General features: G+C 39.9%; 1 protein-coding gene across 4 annotated transcripts in view; it reads right to left on the bottom strand.

Annotated features, from left to right (window-relative positions):
- pxylp1 (2-phosphoxylose phosphatase 1) overlaps nt 1-21,013 on the bottom strand; it is a 167,101-nt gene that overhangs the window by 4,846 nt on the left and 141,242 nt on the right. For all 4 annotated transcript variants that reach the window (XM_043702040.1, XM_043702041.1, XM_043702042.1 and 1 more), the window contains one exon: nt 3,709-3,848. In XM_043702040.1, the coding sequence (XP_043557975.1) occupies nt 3,709-3,848 (140 nt within the window). The remainder of the gene's footprint in view (nt 1-3,708; nt 3,849-21,013) is intronic.

The raw sequence follows: 21,013 nt of genomic DNA, 5'->3' as shown, positions 1-21,013 counted from the left end.
TAATCAATGTCCTGTACAGCCGCAACATGACCTCCCAACTCCTGTACTCAATACTCTGACCAATAAAGGAAAGCATACCAAACGCCTTCTTCACTATCCTATCTACCTGCGACTCCACTTTCAAGGTGCTATGAACCTGCACTCCAAGGTTTCTTTGTTCAGCAACACTCCCCAGGACCTTACCATTAAGTGTACAAGTCCTGCCAAGATTTGCTTTCCCAAAATGCAGCACCTTGCATTTAGCTGAATTAAACTCCATCTGCCACTTCTCAGCCCAGTGGCTCATCTGATCAAGATCCTGTTGTAATCTGAGGTAACCCTCTTTGCTGTCCACCTCCAATTTTGGTGTCATCTGCAAACTTACTAACTATACCTTTTATACTCACATCCAAATCATTTATATGAAAAGTAGTGGACCCAGCACCGATCCTTGTGGTACTCCACTGGTCACAGGCCTCCAGTCTGAAAAACAACCTTCCACTACCACCACCCTCTGTCTTCGACCTTCAGCCAGTTCTGTATCCAAATGACTAGTTATCCCTGTATTCCGTGAGATCTAACCTTGCTAATCAGTCTCCCATGGGCAACCTTGCCAAACACCTCACTGAAGTCCATATAGGTCACATCTACCACTCTACCCTCATCAATCCTCTTTGTTACTTCTTCAAAAAACTCAATCAAGTTTGTGAGATATGATTTCCCACGCATAAAGCCATGTTGACTATCACTAATCATTCCTTGCCTTTCCAAATACATGTACATCCTGTCCCTCAGGATTTCCTCCAATAACTTGTCCACCACCGATGTCAGGCTCACCGGTCTATAGTTCCCTGGCTTATCCTTACCACCTTTCTTAAGCAGTGGCACCATGTTAGCCAACCTCCAGTCTTCCAGCAACTCACCTGTGACTTTTGATGATACAAATATCTCTGTAAGAGGCCCAGCCATCACTTCCTTAGCTTCCCACAGAATTCTAGGGTACACCTGATCACGTCCTGGGGATTTGTCTACGTTTTTGTGTTTCAAGACATCCAGCACTTCCTCCTCTGTAATATGGACATTTTCAAGATGTCACCATCTATGTCCCTACACTCTATCTTCCATGTCCTTTTCTACAGTAAATATTGATGCAAAATACTCATTTAGGATCTGCCCCATCTCCTGCGGCCGCCTTGCTGATCTTTGAGGGGCCCTATTCTCTCCCTAGTTATCCTTTCGTCCTTAATGTATTTGTAAAAACCCCTTGGTTTCTCCTTAACTCTTTGCCAAAGCTATCTCATGTCCCCATTTTGCCCTCCTGATTTCTCTCTTAAGTATACTCCTACTGCCTTTATACTATTCACTCGATCTATCCTGTCTATACCTAACATATGCTTCCTTCTTTTTCTTAACCAAACAATCGATTTCTTTAGTCATCCAGCATTCCTTATATGTATATTAACCCTGGATACAATTATTGGTAATTCGAAAGTGGTAATGATAAAATAATCTTAATATACCACTGATAGCAGATGAAGAAGGTGGTGGCATTTGTTGTAATGTCATTGAACTAGCAATCCAGAACCTCAAGCCAATGATCTGGGGACATAAGTTTAAAGGAGAAAGTGAGGACTGCAGATGCTGGAGATCAGAGCTGAAAATGTGTTGCTGGAAAAGCGCAGCAGGTCAGGCAGCATCCAAAGAGCAGGAGAATCGACGTTTCTGGCAGGAGCCCTTCTTCAGGAATCATAAGTTTAAATCCCACCATGGCAGATGGTGAATTCTGAATTCAATACGAAGTATGGAATAAAAATCTGGTCTATTGGTGACCACATAACCATTGTGAATTGTCATAAAACCTATCTCGTTCATAAATGTCCTTTGCATATAAATGTCCAGCAGAAATGTTTGCCTGTCTAGTAATGCCAACATCTCATGAATAAGAGAAACCTCACTTCTACATCACACATTCTCTACAAACACATTCTTTATGTTCATGATGTGGAGGTGACAGTTTTGGACCGGGGTGGACAGAATTCAAAATCACACAACATCAGGTTATTGTCCAACAGGTTTATTTGGAAGTGCAGGTTTTTGGAGCGCTGCTCCTTCATCAGGTAGCTAGTGAGGCAGGATCATTGTACACAGAATTTATAGTAAAACATCAAAGTATTGTACAACTGATGTGAAGTATTGAACAAATCTAAATTGCTGTAAAGTATTTAATCACTTAGAATGGTTGAAGTTTTGATTCATTGATATGTAAATCCCAGAACTTCTTTCAAGTCAACTTAAGGTTGTATAAAGAAAAAAAAAGTGACATCTCAGCTCAGACAATGCATTAAAGGTGTGAGGTTAGAATCTATCTATATCCCAACTCTGAGTCAGAATAGTTCTATTTACAAAATAGGAATTGATAAAATGCCATATGGACTGAATGCCTACAGATTGTGTGCTTTTTGAAAAAAATATAGAACGTATCTGACCACAACACCATGCCGCCCTGTCATGGCAACCATTGCAAGGGGAGGCAGAGTGTCGACACAAATACTATCATTGCACGTGGGGACACCACCCACCACGCACACGGCAGGTACTCATGTGACTCGGCCATCATTGTCTATCTCGTATAATGCAGACAAGGATGCCCCGAGGCATGGTATATTGACGAGACCAAGCGGACACAACGACAATGGACGAATGGACACCACACAACAATCACCAGACAGTGGTGTTCTCTCCCAGTCGGGGAATACTTCAGTGGTCAAGGACATTCGGCCTCAGATCTTCCGCTGACCGTTCTCCAAGGTGGATCTTAAGATACACAACAACGCAGAGGCTGATAGCCAAGTTCAGTACAATGAGGATGGCCTCAACCAGAACCTTGGATTCACATCACACTACAGGTGACCCCACTACACTATACACACTCACACACAAGCCCACATACACACACACTCTTACACACAATCACACTGACACAGACCCTCTTGCATACACACAGTCTCACTCTCTCTCTCTCAGATGCACACCCCAACTCATACTCACACACACACCCTCTCAGGCATATACTTTATCACACTCACACACATACTCTATCAAACACACACACACACATACAAATCTCTGGGGTGAATCTGCATTTGCAGATACATTGTATTTTTTTCAAAAAGCACACAATCTATAGGCAGTCATGTGACATTTTATGAATTCCTATTTTGAAAATAGAACCAGTCTGACTCAAGATTGGGATACAGACAGATTCTAACCTCACACCTTTAATGCATTGTCTGAGCTGAAATGACATTTTTTTCTCATAAAACCTTAAGTTATCTCAGGAATGTGACTTGAAAGAAGTTCTGGGATTTGAATATTAAAGAACCAAAACCTGCAACCCATTCTAAGTGATTAAAAACTTAACAGCAATCTAGGTCTGTTCAATACGTTGCATCAGTTGTATGACACTTTGATCTTTTACTATAAATGCTGCGTCATATGATCTTGCCCCAGTAGCTACCTGATGAAGGAGCAGTGCTTTGAAAGCTTATATTTCCAAATAAACCTATTGGACTATAACCTGGTGTTATGTGAATTTTTAACTTTATCCTTCGTCATGTAATTGCACTTCTGCCTTTCACACATTGCAGCAGCACTCGCACACTCCACACAAGATTTACACTTGCACCACCACAAAAATTAAACTAAAACCTAAGTTGCGTGGTACTTCACCTATTTGGGTCAGTTCTCCCATTTCACACACTGTGTGGCTGGGGAGGAGAGCAATATTATTCAAGGGACCATCCAGTTTACAGGCAGTGATGATGTTCCTGTTCTTGATGAAGGTTTCCAGCAGCCGGTGAGAGGGTTTCCTTTCAACAGAGAAAGAAAAATGTAGTTTAATACTCCTGGATGCAAATTAAAGCATTTAATAAGCAGCAATACTGCAATTCGCAGGTGCATACTACGACAAAAGCCTGTACTGCTTCCCTCATTACAGTCACTGTTTTTATTCTGCTTTAGCTAACTCTTATCTGTCTGCAAAGCTGAGAATTCCTTGTTATAAAACAAATTAATTTTCTCTGCTTCCATCACCCTTTCAGTTAATGTATATCACATCTCCACAACTCATTGCTTAATCTGCTTTTCCTCATTATGCCAAATTGTTTTGCCATTATCTTAAAACTGCACCCACTGACTCACTGATCATTCTGCCACCAGAAGCAGTTTCCCCTTCGATCCTCTATCAGAACTCTTCACCATTTTGTACACCTCGAACAAATCTCTAATTAACTTCCTACAAGAGCAAAACAGAGCGCATGCTGGAAATTAAAACAGTACAACATGAAACATTCATCAGATCTGGCAATATCTGGGGAGAGAAAAATAGAGTTACTTTCCAACAAGACTTTGCAAAAGGCCATTGACCTCAACTATTAACTTTGTTTCTCTTCTCAAAATTGCAGTCAGACTGAGTATTTTCAAATTTATGGTTCAGATTTCTGATATGTGTGATATTTCAGTTATGCACCAGTAGTGCCAGGATTTGCAGTTCAGGAGAAAAATGGTTTAAAATTGTTAGAAAAATTACAGTTATCCAAAATAAAAGCATGTTAACTATGCAGGGTCAACCAATGGCAAATTGTTGGGTGTGGAGATGCTTTCAAATCTGTCTGTTCAGAGTTGTTATGACACACCCCGAGGTGGGCCTTGAACCCAGGTCTCCTGGCCCAGAGAAAGGGATGCTATCACTACTTCAGCAGACTCCCAAATGGCTGGGTGTAGAGTGCAATGAAATTTAACAAAATAGCTTATTCCACACAGCTCATTTGATTGCCTTTCGATAATGAGTATTGCTGATTGTGTATCAATTGTGTTTAATTTTATGCAGGTAGAGGGCATTAACTGGGGTTTCACTTGAGCATGTAAACAACATTTAATGAACAGTGGCATGATTAACTTTGAGGTTGTGGATATTTTAACTCCATCTGTTCTGACATGTATGATACAACTAGAGAGCAGGTGGGAATTGAACATTAGCCTTCCTGTAAGATAGGGACACTAGCAGTGGCCACAGACCCCTCAAGTTTGGAGTTGCATTCTTGTAATGTTTCAATCTGTAAATAAACTTAAGACTGAGTCTAAGTTGGCTCCTGTATTATCCTCCAGCAACTGGCTTTCTGTTTTTTTTTAATTAAACCTACTTTTCTAGTCACCCTGGTCAGGAGGTGTTATTATACAGTTCTCGAGTAGTTGGGACTTGAATGCGGACCTCCTGGTTCAGGGGCAGGGACAGGATCACTGTGCCACAAGAGGATCCCTTGCTACTGGCTTTCTCAAATAGAAGTAGTATTGGTTCCATCTGTTCTTCACACATACCAGGATTGCACGATAAATGGATGTCAAACATTCAGTTGCAGTCTGCTGAACCCACTTACATTTACAAAGGACCCCTATCAGTTACTGTGCATTAAATTTTCTCATTTTACTGGCAAAGTGCCCTTGAGTTAGATTCAGGGCAGCCAATCCACATAAAGCTTTCTCATGCAATCGTCTGCCCTTCATCTGATTGACAGCAGTGATGGAAATCAAATTCTCTGATGTCATCTGATGGCATCTTATTCAAACTATTGTTGCACACTTTAGATGCTGCAAATGAGAAGCTGCCCCACATACTGTCATATCAGACTGTTATATTGCAGAAAAGGAAGCTATCACACCATTTTGCAGATAGGGACCTGGAGATGCTAGTGGATGGGTATCACAAGAGGAGGAGAATTTTTTTTCCTTCTGATTAGCAAATTTAAATGAGCCTGGACTGAGACAGCAATATAATGTTCCACATGAAGGGAAACACGCAGAATGTGGAGAGAAGGTTAATGGCCCTCTGTGCTCAGACAGGGCGAGTGCCTCCATCTTATTTCCGCTACCTCATACTGACAGGACTACAGAGATGAGATTGACTGCTCTTGACATCAAGGCAGCATTTGCATGATCATGGCATCAAGGAGCCCTATCAAAGTGGATGTCTTTGGGAATCAGGAAGAAAACTCTCCATTGGCTAGAGTCATTCTTTGGACAGAGGAAGATGGTTATGGTTATTTAAGGCCAGTCAGCTGAGCTCCAGGACATCTCTACTGGAGGTCCTCAGAGTGCCATCCAAGGCCCAACTTCCTTCAGCTCTTCCATCAATGACCTCCCATTCATTATAAGGTCAGAAGTAAGGACGATGATCGCAGAATGTTCATCACCTAAGACTTCTCAGAAGTAAACCATGTCCAAATGCAGCAAGACTTGGACAATAGCCAGGGTTGACTGAGAAGTGGCAAGTAAAATTTGCATCACACAAATGTCAAGCAATGACCATCTCCAACTAAAAAGAATCTAACCATCATCTCTTGGGTCATTCAATGGCATTACCATCATTGAATTCACAATTATCAACATCCTACAGATTATCATTGACCAGAAACTTGAGTGGCTATGCAAACAGGTCAGAAGGTAAGAATCCTTCAATGAATAACTCATCTTCTGACTCTCCAGAGCGTATCCACAATCTACAAGACCCAAGTCAGGAGGTGATTGAATACTCCCCACTTGCCTGGATGGATGCAGCTCCAACACCACTCAGGAAGCTTGACACCATCCATCACTAAGCAGCCCACTTGATTGGCACCACATCCCCAAACATTCATTCCCTTCACTGTCGATGCTCAGTAGCAACAACATGTCCCATCTACAAGCTGCACTATAAAAAAATCACCTTAGACAATACTTTCCAAACCTATGACCATTGCCACCTGGAAAGACAAGGCCACAGACACATGGAACACAACCAACAAATTTCCCTCCAAGCCAGTGACCATCCTGAGCTGGAATATATCTCTATTTCTTCAATATTGATGGGAAAAAAATCCTAGAGTTCCCTCCTTAATGGCATTGTGGGTTTACCTATAGCATATGGACTACAGCAGTTCAAGAAAGTAGCTCACCTTTACCTACTTAAGGGCAATTAGGGATATGCAATAAATGTTGGCAAAGCTAGAGATGCCTATATTCCATGAATAAAAAAACACTCACTCTAACTCTGTCAGTGCACAACCATCTCACCAAGCTTATCAACGACATTTCTCAGTATTGTACACATCATGTCCATCCACCTTGACCACTCAAACTACTATCGCTCCCTGCCTTCCAAGTTTCCTACTCACTCAGTTACCACCAGGTAACTGCCCTGACATCGAGTATTGGTGCTGTCAGGTTTCTTCGGGGAGATGGGAAAAATAGCTTTTACAGAGCAGTTTATTCATGAAAGAATCTATTTGTTTCATAAGATGATTCATTTTGTTACTGTGCCAAAGACTGATTTGCTGAAATGAGTGAGTGTTACAATGCAAAAATATTGATGAAAATAAATGAATTCATTGTCATTTCTTATGTCCACCAATGGGAGATAAAGCATATTCTCAATTCAATGCAAGTTTCTTATTTTCTTAGCCTGACTTCAAGCATACTAAAGAAATATATACATAAAATATACGAGCAGCTGTTCTAAAGCAGAAGGGGATGTTATTTTAATGTCCCTTCTGACAGGCAGACGCAGAGCTGTCAAAATCAATGCGCACAGACAATTTCACTGTGACTGACAACACTAAAACTAAGAGGAAATCGACAGCATCCCAAAAATGATAAAATAAATTACTGGCTTTATTTACATTTTGAAGCAAAATCCAAGCAATGCAGTTTTATTTATGAATATAGAAAACATTATCAAATAGAATGCTTAGTAAGACTTTCTTAATATCTTGTTTTAAACAATTTGATGATTTCCAAATTAAGTTACTTCTTTTTCAGAAAGATAAGTTATGCATGTGGAGATTGTTCTTCGCAATAACTGGTGCCAGATTTTGATTAACTTGGCTTTCTATCTATGACTTTGAGTTTTCACATCCTTATGCAGATATATTTCCATGGAAACACTGGAATTATTTCAATGTAGCTACATGTAAGTGATATTAAGTATATTAAATACCTTTGCAAATTAAATGGATAATAATCAGTCATTAAATCTATTGCTATAATTGCATTGATATGATGAAATTTGCATTGGTAATAGAACTATGCTTTCAAAATCCCTTCTCTAACGTTCAATGATTCTTGCAGACTGTCATGTTTTCACTTCTTATGTAGTGTCCTGCTTCCAAAAGCCATACAGCTTGTGTCAGTGCCTACCTTCATTTGTGAATGTTCACACCCTGAACAAAATGTAAAACAGTTTGACAGATTTGGTGTGAAACTATTATCAACCACCAATAAAACTTCTGAATGATCATTATTGTCAGTCAATGAGGAAACAATGCAAATGTTAACTCAATAGCGCCTCAAATACCCAAATGTCAGGCTTCCTTCTCCTTTAATTTGCATGAATATTAATAATTTAAGGTCTTCTACATCTTTTCTATGGAAAGTAGCTAAAAGATCCCAAACTGTAATAACATCAGGAATTTTTATTTTAAAATACCATTCATGGAATGGCAACAGTCTTACACTAAGACAGTCTGTTTGTAACCTTGGCAGTCACATTTGACCCTAATATGGACTTTTGTTTCTGCATCATTAAGACCACCTACTTTCACCTTAGTAACATTGTCTGATCTTGCTAAAATCGTCATTGATGCCTTCTTTAACACTGGACCCAATGGTTCAAACACTCCTGGGAGATCTCCTACATTCTGTATTCTCTGGGTCTGAGGTCATTCAGAGGTCTGCTGTGTTGTAACTTGAAAATCCCATTCCCCTGTCAGCTTTTTGCTCACTGACCCATCGGCTCTCAAACTGGCAACACCTTTGATATTAATATTCTTTTCCTTTTCAAAATACTTCTATGGCCTCTTCCTTCCCCATTTCAGAAATAGCCTCCAGCTGTACCGCCCTCTGAGGCATCTATGCCTACCTAATTCTGGCCTTGATTGTGTTTTTTCAATTTTAATTACTCCACAATTAACTGTTGTGCCTTCAGCTCCTTGGTCCAGAGGTGTGGAATTCCATCTCTATAAATCTCCAACTCATTGTTACCCTTTAAGAGACTCCTTGAAGTCTCACATTTTGGCAATGCTTTCAGTCATCCACTCTAACATCGTCTTATGTGACTCGGTGTTTTGCAATGTTCCTGTGTACATTTCATTATGTTATAGATACAAGTAGTTATAGACAGAGAGTGCAAAATAAAGCTGCATTGTAAATTTAAATATTTCCCCCTGCTCAATTAGCTTAAGTCAACTCCCAGTAAGTTTACAGAGAAGAAAATAAAGTGAGGGTCAATGATCATTCCACACATTCCTAAAATAAATGTCCAAAAATAACATTTATCTTGGAGACTTTATATTTTTGCATTTGATTTCTAATAAATATCTTTCTACACCTTTAACCTATATACAGCTTGCATGACTTGCTTAGTAACAAGGTAAATTGCTAACTTACGAACTTGGGAAAAGTTGCAAATATTCAGTTATTTTTCTCTTTCAATTATTGACCAGGTATTGCTCTCAGTAGTCCATAAGATTCCTTTACAGACTTTTCACGGAATTTTCTACAGGGGGCTATTCTAAAACATATAGCAAAAACCTTTTTTTTTGTATCTTTATTGGACCTATGCCCTGTGACAGGGCAAGAAGTTGTGACTCACCTTGGTCAATGAAATTACTCAATTGTTAAAGGGAGTGGAGAGAATGAGCCATAAAGTTTCAGCAAGTATAATTCAAAATCAAATCAGGAGCAGAAAATAATAAACAAGATGGGATTGAGAGAGATTAAAGGGACAGAAAGAAAAAAATATGCCTTTTTACAAATCTCCAACATCACATTTATAAAAAAGTTTTTCTGGTGTCAGCGAAGTTGCTTTGCAGTAAATAGGTTGGATCGTGCTGTTATAAGTGTAATTACACTTGAAGAGATGATCACTAAGTTTTCCCTGACAAGTTTTGTACATATTGATCATATCGGTCAAGGTTGCTCAGTTATGTGGATAGATTAAATTGAATTGAATTAGCTTTATTGTCACATGTACTCACATGATTAGATTAGATTCCCTACAGTGTGGAAACAGGCCCAACAAGTCCACACCAACCCTCCAAAGAGTAACCCACCCCACCTCTGACTAATGCACCTAGCAACAATGGACAATTTAGCATGGCCAATTCACCTATCTGCACATCCTTTGGTGAAAAGTTTACCGTCGCCACTTACACAGCCATCTTAGGTACAAAGGTACAGATTCTGGAGTACAATTTCTTAGGAAAAAAATTAGCAAAGCAATTATTGTCCTCCTTAAATCTGAAAAGGTTAAGGGAGATCTAATTAAGAGTAGGTTTACATTAGAAAGCGTAGAGTGAAAATGTTTCCTATGGCAAATGGGCCAGTATCGCAGAATTAAAATACTGTTAAAAGTCTGGGACACTCCACCGAAAGGATAATGAAATCAAATTCCATAGGACTTCTAAAAAGACAATTAGATGTGCCCTAAGGAGGACTAATTTACAGCGTTATGAGGAAAAGATAAGTTATATGGGAGAGAATTGAACAGCTTTTTCAAGCATTGGCCCAGCTGTGATGGGCTGAATAGCTTCTTTCTATGTTGTGAGACAATGGTTCTACCATTTTTCAATTTGTAAATCCCCACATTTTGTGGAAAAATAGTACAGGATAATGTGTACAGTGCCTGAGAGAGACTAAGAAACAGACAGAGAGAGAGAGAGAGAGAGCTGCAAATACAGTAAGTAAGAAGAGACAGACCTTTAATCATCATCATCAATGTTCTGTCTTTGGTTCGACCACTAATATGCACTGCCTACGTCATTTCTCCACACATTTAGTTAAAGTTATAGCAGCAGCAGCTTGGAAGAACCCACAGTCACAGTGATTACAATTCATGAATGTAAATAGTGCATGCAATGGGAAAATTTCCATGAGGGTCCTCTGAACTTCTCGTAATCGGAAACTTCAGTGGAAATCTTGAAGAAACAGCATAAACAGCCATTGATGTTATTGTTCCAGGGTTTTGTCTGAAGTTACACTGTGCAATCTGTCATTCACATTCAACAGTCAGCAGTACAACTTCTCTCAACCACCAGGGGGCAATATACTGCTACTACTCGGCAGACTACAAGAAGCAAAGGTGCCTCTAAATAAAAGTTCAACTCCGGAGCTGATTTTTAGCCTAATTGAAATGGCGAGTGAGGACATTATATTCTAAAGTCAAGACTCAAACATGTGATATGATATGGGAGTGCGATCTCTCCCAATGAACTATACACGAGCAATGGAGAGTTGGAAAGAGGTTGGACATGGATCTAATGATGACAGTGCCAGGTGCTGTGCCTGCATCACCCAGTGTAATCCTGATGAAGTAAATCACCAGCTCCGCAGTTCCCACTAAAGCAATAGCAGAATCATGGTGCAATCTATTTGGATTGATATAAATAGCTCAAATGTAATAGTGACTGATATTAAAGTAAATCAGTAAAAACAGAGGTGGGATGCACTTCCCAGTACACATCATACATGTGAGAAGCAGTTAGCTCAAAAAAAGGAAGGACAGAGAAGATTGAATCAACAACAAAATAAAATGAACAAAGGAATACTCTGACTTTTGGAATACTCCTCCAACCAGAAGCGTGAAGGAAATAGAATTGAGTTCAGTACCAGCTTCTTCTCTCCAGTATGAACCAGTGTATGTAAGAGTCCAATACCAATAAAGACAGCTCGAAAAGAAAACCATAGAACTGTGAATGAGGAATAAGTAACAAATTAATGGCAGTTCCAAGTGAGGTCTGTTTCACTTAATCTCTCTTATGATCACAATTTACTGTACATTTGAATTGCCTTACTTATTCTCTCCTGTCATGATACTTGCCACAACATATAAAAATAGTAAAATCTATTAGACTTATTAGTGAGTTTTTGCTTGCATCTCAAAACCATTATAAAGTCTCTTCCCTTGCCTCAGGTTCCTATTCTTTCTCTTTGCCACCCTTCAGTCAATCTCAATGTTAATGCAACACATGTTTCTATTCCAAATTCTTTTTCTAAAGCATTAAAACTTCACATTTTAAACAGGGTAAATGCTAAATGTAGACTTGCGATGGACAGGTGGATACCAGAGTTCTCCAGCATGGAAAGAAGCCCAATGTATCCAAGCCATTCCATCAGGCACCAATGAAATCTAGTTCTGCTTTCCAGTACTTGGCCTGTAGCCGCATAAGCCATGGCAGTTCAACTCATTATCTAAATACTTCTTAAATGTTGTGGTGGTTCCTGCCTTGACAACCCTTTCAGGCAGTGAGTCAGAGGTATCTACCACCATCAGTGTGAAATAATTTGGTCTTAAACTCCCTGTAAACCTCCTGCTCTTCACCTTAAATGGATGTCCCCTGGTTACTGATCCCTCCACAAAGTGGGAAGTTTCTTTCTATCTATGCCTCTCATAATTCTGTATGCCTCAATCAGGACAACCCACCTCTGCCTTCAGATAATAACTATCTAGTCACTTTTCATACCTGAAACACAGCAGCACAGGTAACATCCTAATGAATCTCCACTGCACCTTCTCGAGAGAAATCACACCTTTCCGAAAGTGTGGCAGCCAGAACGGCCTAACTCACACCATATCCAGCTCCATCATGTCCTTCTTGCTCTTGTATTCAACACCTTGATTACTAAATGCCTTTGACTCATAAAATATGTACACATCATCTTAACCACTTTATCAACCTGTTCTGTTGCCTTCGAGGATCTATGGATATGCACAACAAGGTCCCTCTAATCTTCCGTAATTTTTAAGATCCTACTATTCATTGTCTACTCCCTTACCTTGTTAGCCTTCCCAAAATGCATCATTTCACAATTTGCTAGACTTAATTCCAGTCAACTGACTAGCTCATCTAAATCATACTGCAGCCTATGGCTTTCCTATTCACTATTTACCACACCACACATTTTCACATAATCCATGAACCTTCTGATCTCCTATATTCATGTCTAGGCCATTAATGTACAGTAGAAACAGAAAGTGACCGAGCACCAAACCTTCTGGTATGCCACTTGGCAGAGGCTTCCAATCATAATAACAACCTGAGATTATCATCCTCTGCCACCTGTCACTAAGCCAGTTTTGGATATAATTACCTTGGGCCCCATGGTCTCTTGCATTATTAACCAGTCTTCTGTGAGAGACTGTGTCAAATACCTTACCAAAGTCCATGTGCAATCTTCAACCCTGTTATGAAGTTGAAGGCATGTACTGTTCCTTTAAGAGAGAGAGAATGCTGTTCTGAACTAAGAGCTTACAAGCATCTATGTACACAACTGGGTGGCAGTCCCAGACTGTACTTGAAAACTGAAAATATGTAACATTTGGCTGAAATGGATATTTGAGTTTTGGTTGCTATTTTGACAATTCGAATTTAACCAATTTAAATTATGCCCCAGGATACTAAAACTCAATCAAGTTTCAATTTATTGTTTTGCCAACATCAAACCAATGAGATGATTTGAAGTTGCAGATATAAAATGTGGACATTTTGAAGATTGGTCAGAGAGAGAGAACTGCCATTGAGACAGAAACGTCTGGAGAAACTAACAACTTGCTCTCCAAGAAATTAGGAAACACTCTTTATCAAAGGTACCTTTTCATATGAAGCATACTTGCAGTAAAAAGAAAGAAGATGACCGAGGGAGATCCTGGAAAAAGAAAGACACAGAAGATGACAGTGACTGTGTGGTTTTGAAATTAAGTTAATATAATTTTAGTAAAAGTTTTATTGGATCAGCATATTGTTCTCGAATTGGAGGCAGATAGTAAGCAGTTAAGAGAAAGGGGGGGCCTGGAATTGTGAATTATTGTTGTTTAATGTTTACTTTTAGAGTTAAATATAAATTGATGCTATTTTCTTTAACTAGTGGAATTTGGGAATGCTCTGTCACTCATATTTTGACAGATTATGAGGCGAGGCGAGCTTTTCTGGGTGTTTGGTTTAATTGACAGAGAGGTTCACCGCTGTGTCATAACAACCCTAGTCATAAAAATCAGTCAGACATTATAAACCCGATGAAACCATGCTGAAGATCCTTGATTAATTTTCCAAGTGAAGATTAATAGTGTCTCTCTGAATTATTTCCAAATATTTCCCTACCACTCGTATTAGACTCATTGGTCTATTACTGCCTGGCTTATCCTTAATAATGGTATCACATTATTTTGAATAATGGTATCACGTAACTTGTTTTCTACTTGCTTGGAATATTTCCTGTGTCTAGAGAGGAACTGAAAATTTATGACATGACCCCTACAATCTCCTTCCTTGCCTCTCATCCCAGCCTGGAATACAACACATAATTAACTTGCAGATCATGAGGATCTATTTTAATCTTTTCTCTTCAGCATGTTAGCTTTTTAGAAACTGTCCCAGTGTTTGGTCTTAATATCTCAAAAGCTAAGGAACAGGAAAGTCATCAAGTGTTCCTCTGCATTATCATTATCTAGTGTATGTAGGTGGTTATTGAGTGAGGACAGGATTGGATTCTGACGTGGACGCAGTCCTTGATAATTAAGTAGTTCACTGACATCCTGTCTAGGGCTACGCATGAAGAATGATGAACACAGTGGCCAAGGGGGAAGAACTACCAGCTTCAACAGAACTCATCCATTAGCAGACAGTCTTCAAATGAAGGAGAGAGAAAACAAGCACACCCTCTCAAATACAGAGCCACCAGACATAGAGACAGTCAGTACATTCACCTTTACTTTTCACTTCGGGTCCCTACTGGTCTCCCAACACATGCAGGATATGGAGGAGGTGCACTAATACCTACGTAGTGCTGTTCCACTCCAATGTCCTGGATAGGATGACTATATGGCCAGGGTACACTTCAGCCAAACCTATCCTTTAGCAAGGACTAGGTCAGGATCAAAGGTAGAAAAAGGTGTGTCACTTGCAAAATGAACCACAAGGCATGAAGTTACAAGGCTTTTCTTTCTGCAGAAGTGAAATATTTGAATGGTTTATTGCCTCCTTATTTTTGGAGTGGTCCGGCGAGCACGTAAGACTGCAGAGTCCCACCACCAGTTTTTGGAAGGCCTAGAATTGCAGGGTACCAAAGACCAAACAGGGCTCCAACAATATCTTTGTCCTGTTCTGCTCCTGAGAACTGGGCATACTAAAGAGAAATGTCCAAATTTTTAAACCAACCTGTCATATGATAAACATGATAGTCAATGTACAGGAATATAAATGGTAGAATGTAAAAGTAATAGAAATCTGAAATTAAAAGTCTAACGATGACCATGAATCCATTGTTGATTGTTGGGAAAAAAACCCATCTGGTTCACAAATGCCTTTTAGGGAAGTAAACTGCCATCCTTACTTCGTCTGGTCTACATGCGACTCCTGACCCACAGCAATGTGATTGACTCTCTACTGCCCTCTGGGTATTTAGGGATGGGCAATAAATGCTGGCGTGGCCAGCAACGCCCTCATCCCATGAGTGAATAAAAAAAGACAAATTCATATTTAGATAAATGGAGATATACAGCCTCACGGGGAATCCTCTCTGACCTCACGAACACAAGACAAACAAATGGTTCATGAAGAAATGCAAAACACACATCTGTCAGAAACCATCAACATGAGGCACTCCAGGCACAAATAAACCAAAATATCTGATTCTCCCAAAGGGATGTTTGATCTATTGTTTGCCTGACTTGTGGCCAGACCAATTAGAAATACAACCCATTGCTTGCATGGCAATGGCAGAGAATTTGATCCAATTCTCAGATAATTCTCTATGTCAATTAAAATGAACTATTCTGAGGCACTTTCAGTATCTTGTAGGTACAGTTAAGCATACCAGGAAGGAACCAGGCAATTTTCACTATTCCTGGATTTTTAGTCATATCAAGGGAAAATTTGGATGAGGCTGGAAAACAGGCACAAATTTGGACATGTGGACAATCCTCACTAGATTGCAACAAATGTCGTCAGCGTGTGATCTTGGTACACTGCCTGCTAATTTAAATGATAGTGGTATGCAGCCCAGCATGAAGTTGCTTGTGGCCATGTACCTCAGCAGAGAGTTCCAGTTGGAGAGAGATTCACAACGTTTAAAGCTAACATGCACTAGGTAAAGACAGAGTGCACTCCGGCTGTAGTAGGTGCCTGAAACAGTCAAAGAAGAACTTCTGAGCGGAAAGAATAGGGACAATAGTTTAAAAGGCCATAAGCATGCTCCAAAGTTCTCAAATGCATTAGTGCAGGAGGTGGACAATAAGAGGGAAGGCTTCTTCACTCAGGCAGCTGGGATGTCACCCAGTCTGAACTTACAAGGCAGTGGGAACAGAAAACCATCCCAGTTCATGATAGCAGTCCAGTTGCAAGAACTTCAATTACCTTTCTGCTGTTGCCAGTGTTCTTGATACCACATTCAGTGTGCTCCTGGGCAAAGTGGCCGGAAGTGGAAACATGTTAGCAAACAAGGTTAATACATTATTGCAATTTCCCAGTCCACCCACTGTTAATCACACTTTCTGGTTAAAAAAACCCAAGTATAAGTCCAATAGATCAAACCCCCAAGGAAAAATCCTATAGATGTCATCTTGCTATGCATCACGCTTTTTTGTTGAGTGATGTCTTCCTATAAAGCACTGTAGGATATTACATTAAATTAAAGGAGCTCAAATGCAACTTGTGTTATTGGAAAAATTCAGTAAAATTTAAATTACTTGCATTTAATATGGTTGACTAAAGATGGACAAATTCCTGAAAATGGATTTTATGTTAGGAGTGCCATTTCTAAATTTTAATTCAATTTGTTTTCAGCAATATTCAGAGATGTTGACAAAGTTATTTGTCTTGCACACATCAAGATAAATGTAAGAATGCCAAACTTCCAATGATCGCAATAACATATACCACAGGAGGAAAAGGGACTGATTATTTGGCAAGTCAATTCTAATCGACCAAGATGTTCTTGTCAAGAAAGCAGTAAGGAACAGTAAGCTCTTGGATAATTCACACCTGTTTGCAGAGAACTTTGTAGGAATATATCTCGTTTCTTGCAAATGTAAATGATCCACATTTGAGCACAACTGATTATCTCGAATTGGTGGCAGTTAGCATAAGAAGGATTGTTTGACAAGTGCTGTGAAATCAGCAGAATCACATCTAACGTTAGTTGCTTTATTTTCGGTTCTAAAAGTATAGGCTGGCTGAGCACACTATGCACTCTGCCTATAATGAGCATGCTATTTGACTGAATCAACCAAACCTTAAGACATATGGCCTACATACGGAGCATGGCACTGAAAGTGAAACTCATAAATGCCAATTGTGTGGTGGGTGGAATATCTTTTTGAACTAACAAAACACATAATTACAAGATCGACTGTGCATTCATACTTTTTTGTAACATAGCCCATCACTACAACCGGCATACAAAGTCAGCTTTATAGGTCAAATCTATTGAACAAGTTTAGAAAAAATAAGAATTATCAGTCTCTGAAGACTGAAGGAGTGATTTTTTTTTGTTTATTTTATATGTGGTGAACAGAAAAGGAGAGAGGCATACCAGAATGAATAGAGAAAAAGATTGGAATAAAGACAATGTGAGCTGGAATATCCAGTATGAAGCATAAAGTAAGCATGAGGCAGCAAGAAAGGAAGTCTTGATAGAGGATGTAGAATGCAAGAATCAAGGCAAAAAAGAGAAATGAACAGTATGGAAACTTATTTTATAGCAGCATTCCTTCAGAACTGCAGTCTAAACAGTGGTGGAATCAATGACGTTTACTGAGAGGTCACACTGACCTAAAGAGTTGTAATCATGCATGGCGGCTAAAAGGGCAATGAAACAAACTTTTGCACTTTTGTGCCATTGTAAGCAGGATATGATTGTGCAATGCATAGATTTGAAACACACATAGTGGCTGACTGCTCTTGAGAAGCTTCAACATTTAGATTATTCTACAGGGTATTTAAGTGAAGTTATGGTGGAAGAAAATGATTCCAACATTCTGTCTTTCATGCAGTTCCAGCAGTGTATAAAACAAAATGGCATACATCACAGATAGAAATATTTCATCCAAATCATCATAATCAATGTCTATGGATGATAAAATTGTAAACAAGGCTGGTACTAACAAATTCTTGGTAAACACCACCATATCAAAGCAAGCACATGCAGTTGCATCACAACATCCTGAACATGAGGCTAAAGTCTTATATAACATCATGGTTAAGGAATAGCATGCCCACACATTAATGCACAACATGGTGATGCACAATCTTTTTATTTTGCAGACCTCAGTACTCAGACTTGGTAACTTGGCATCCAGTTAAAACTGCATAATACTTGCAAACAGTTATATAACCACCACTTAGAAAGCTGGCAAAAGCCTGCTCACATATCTAAAGCAAGGAGGTATCATTAGCAACTGACAGATTATTTTTAAAATACTGCATCTGCAGGATATGAATTTCAAAGCACATTTCACATCGCCTGGTAGGTGGTTTTAACACAACCTGCCAAGTATTTATTATGCTCTAGGATATTTATTTATCTATCTTATATCATCTGCCATATTGCTTCCATGTCCCATTGTACGTTTTCTTTATATTTGAGTGGGGTAGTGGAGTGATACAGTTGATAGAGTCAGAGATGTACAGCATGGAAACAGATCCTTCGGTACAACTCGTCCATATCAACCAGATATCCCACGCCAATCTAGTCCCACCTGCAAGCACCGGGCCCATATCTCTCCGAACCCTTCCTATTCATATACCCATCCAGATGCCTTTTAAATGTTGCAATTGTACTAGCCCCTACCACTTCCTCTGGCAGCTCATTCCACACACACACCACACTGTGTAAAAACATTGCCCCTTAGGTCTCTTTTATGTCTTTCTCCTCTCATCTTGAACAATATGTTCCTGGAAAAGTAATCACATGAATGTCTGTTCAAATCCCACAATGACAATTTGTCAAAGTGCCAACAAGAGTCGGTTAGGGTGTTTGACACAAGGACTAAATTCCCCTAATACTCAGGTTGTGTAATCTCTTCTCAAGTCACTCACCTCTGAATTCTCAATTCCCAGCGTCTAAGCTTTTGATCTTTAATGCATTACATCTCAAATGCTATTGATTTACTATTTGTTTCTTTAGTTATTTTCTCCACCTCCTCTCATACCCTTTTAGCCTTTTTTGATAAGTAGTGCTCCCACCATTCAGCAGCCCAGTGATTCTGCATTAAATTCAACCCCTACAGCACCAAGAGTAATAGACACACATTGAGAGTCATGGACATCAAATCCAAAAGATGGAGTGATAGCATTCTACCACTTAGCCATACGAATGAATAACATTTTTAGAAAGTCATAAAAAATGATTAAGATCTTCAGTTCATTTATAAAATGTATATAATCTTTCTCAGTTTAGAAAATAACCATTAATGATTGAATGGTTATGTTGATAAAATGTTTTTTTTTAAAGGAGGAGGCAGTTATATTGTTAAATCATTTGTAAACAGCTAGACATGAATTATGTGAAAACATTGCCATTTAAATTAGTCAAGGTGGCAAGACAAGTTGAGAGGGCAGTTAATAAAGCTTATTGCATCACAATGCTTTGTTAACACTACACGTTTTCTCATTAATTTTCAGCCACCTATTTACCATACAAGCTATACATTGGGAAAACTTAACAAGGAATCTCACGTGGCCACTTGGAGGATTCAGCTCACTGCTTACCCCAAAATCACCTTCATGTTGGAAACAAAGCAACATCTCAGGGCAGGCCCCATGGGCACCAGCACAAGCAATTCGCGCCCATCGACTTTGGCATCCAACACATGCCAGTCTTTAAGATCCTTCACGGCACATCTCTGATCCACTTTAGGATGTTACTGCACTTAAATGCTGCACGATCAGGTTACACCGACAACGATCATTATTCCAACAAAGACACTTAGTACTCAGGGGCATGTACCCAGCTCATAGATTGAACCAGGCAATTTGTCCATGTTCTTCACTCACTGTCACAGCGCTTGCTAACATTGAGCTTAACTGGATGTACACAACATCATTTGTCTTGCATTTCGCCCCCACAGCCAGAGATACCAGGCTCATGTTGCTGTATGTTATGTTGCTGTATAGTTTAGCGCAAACATGTGACAGTAGTCATCGGGCCTTACTCATTATAAGGGGAATAGCATTTAGACAGGGGCTGCCAGCAGGTTAAATCAAGGGAAGCCTCCAGTATCAGTCCAGGTCCTACTCAGATCATTCAGAGTCAGGACCCCTTCTCACAATGAGTGAGAAACTGAAGGACAGGCTGCGAAATCTCTGTCTGGATTCTTCCTGCCCTATTGTTGGCTGTTTTCTTCATGGAACAAGAGAGGGGGGAATATTACAGGTGATGAAAGCAGGTGGCACAACTACTACTGTTGGTGCAAATTGGGAGGTATCCAAAGCAAATATTTAGGCAGCAGAGAGGGCATACAGGTTAGTGCTGTTGGGATGGTGGCAGTGAGTTGACAAAATGTTACAGGCAACAGTGAGAGTGGTCGAGCTTGAACCTAGATAGGAGGTGGGTACAATAGCAGAGTAGAGTGACAGTGAGATATCGGAGAGAAGATGGTGTCACTTACAGTGGCAGAAAGGAGAAAGTCATTGACCTTCCTCTACAGTGCTGCACATTGTTCCAAATGGCTGAGACTATAGTGACAAAGCAGGCAATCTCAGACCAAGCTGGCATGGTCTGGTGTTATGGCCTCCACTGCTGCTCCTTCCCTGTGTCACACCCCATTCAGCAGGAGATCCAGGATCCTGCTCCCACACCGATCCCTGCCCCCATACCGATCTCCACCCCCATGCCTAATCCAACCCCCACGCCTAACCCCTCCCCCACTCCCAGCTCCAGTCCCACACCATGGTCTAGCTCCCAGCCCTGCCGTATTTTCACCATCCCTCCAGACCTCCCCCTCTCTGAG

The sequence above is a fragment of the Chiloscyllium plagiosum genome, chromosome 13, assembly GCF_004010195.1.
Source record: "Chiloscyllium plagiosum isolate BGI_BamShark_2017 chromosome 13, ASM401019v2, whole genome shotgun sequence".
Taxonomy (NCBI): domain Eukaryota; kingdom Metazoa; phylum Chordata; class Chondrichthyes; order Orectolobiformes; family Hemiscylliidae; genus Chiloscyllium; species Chiloscyllium plagiosum.
This window is presented reverse-complemented; position numbering and strand designations above follow the sequence as displayed.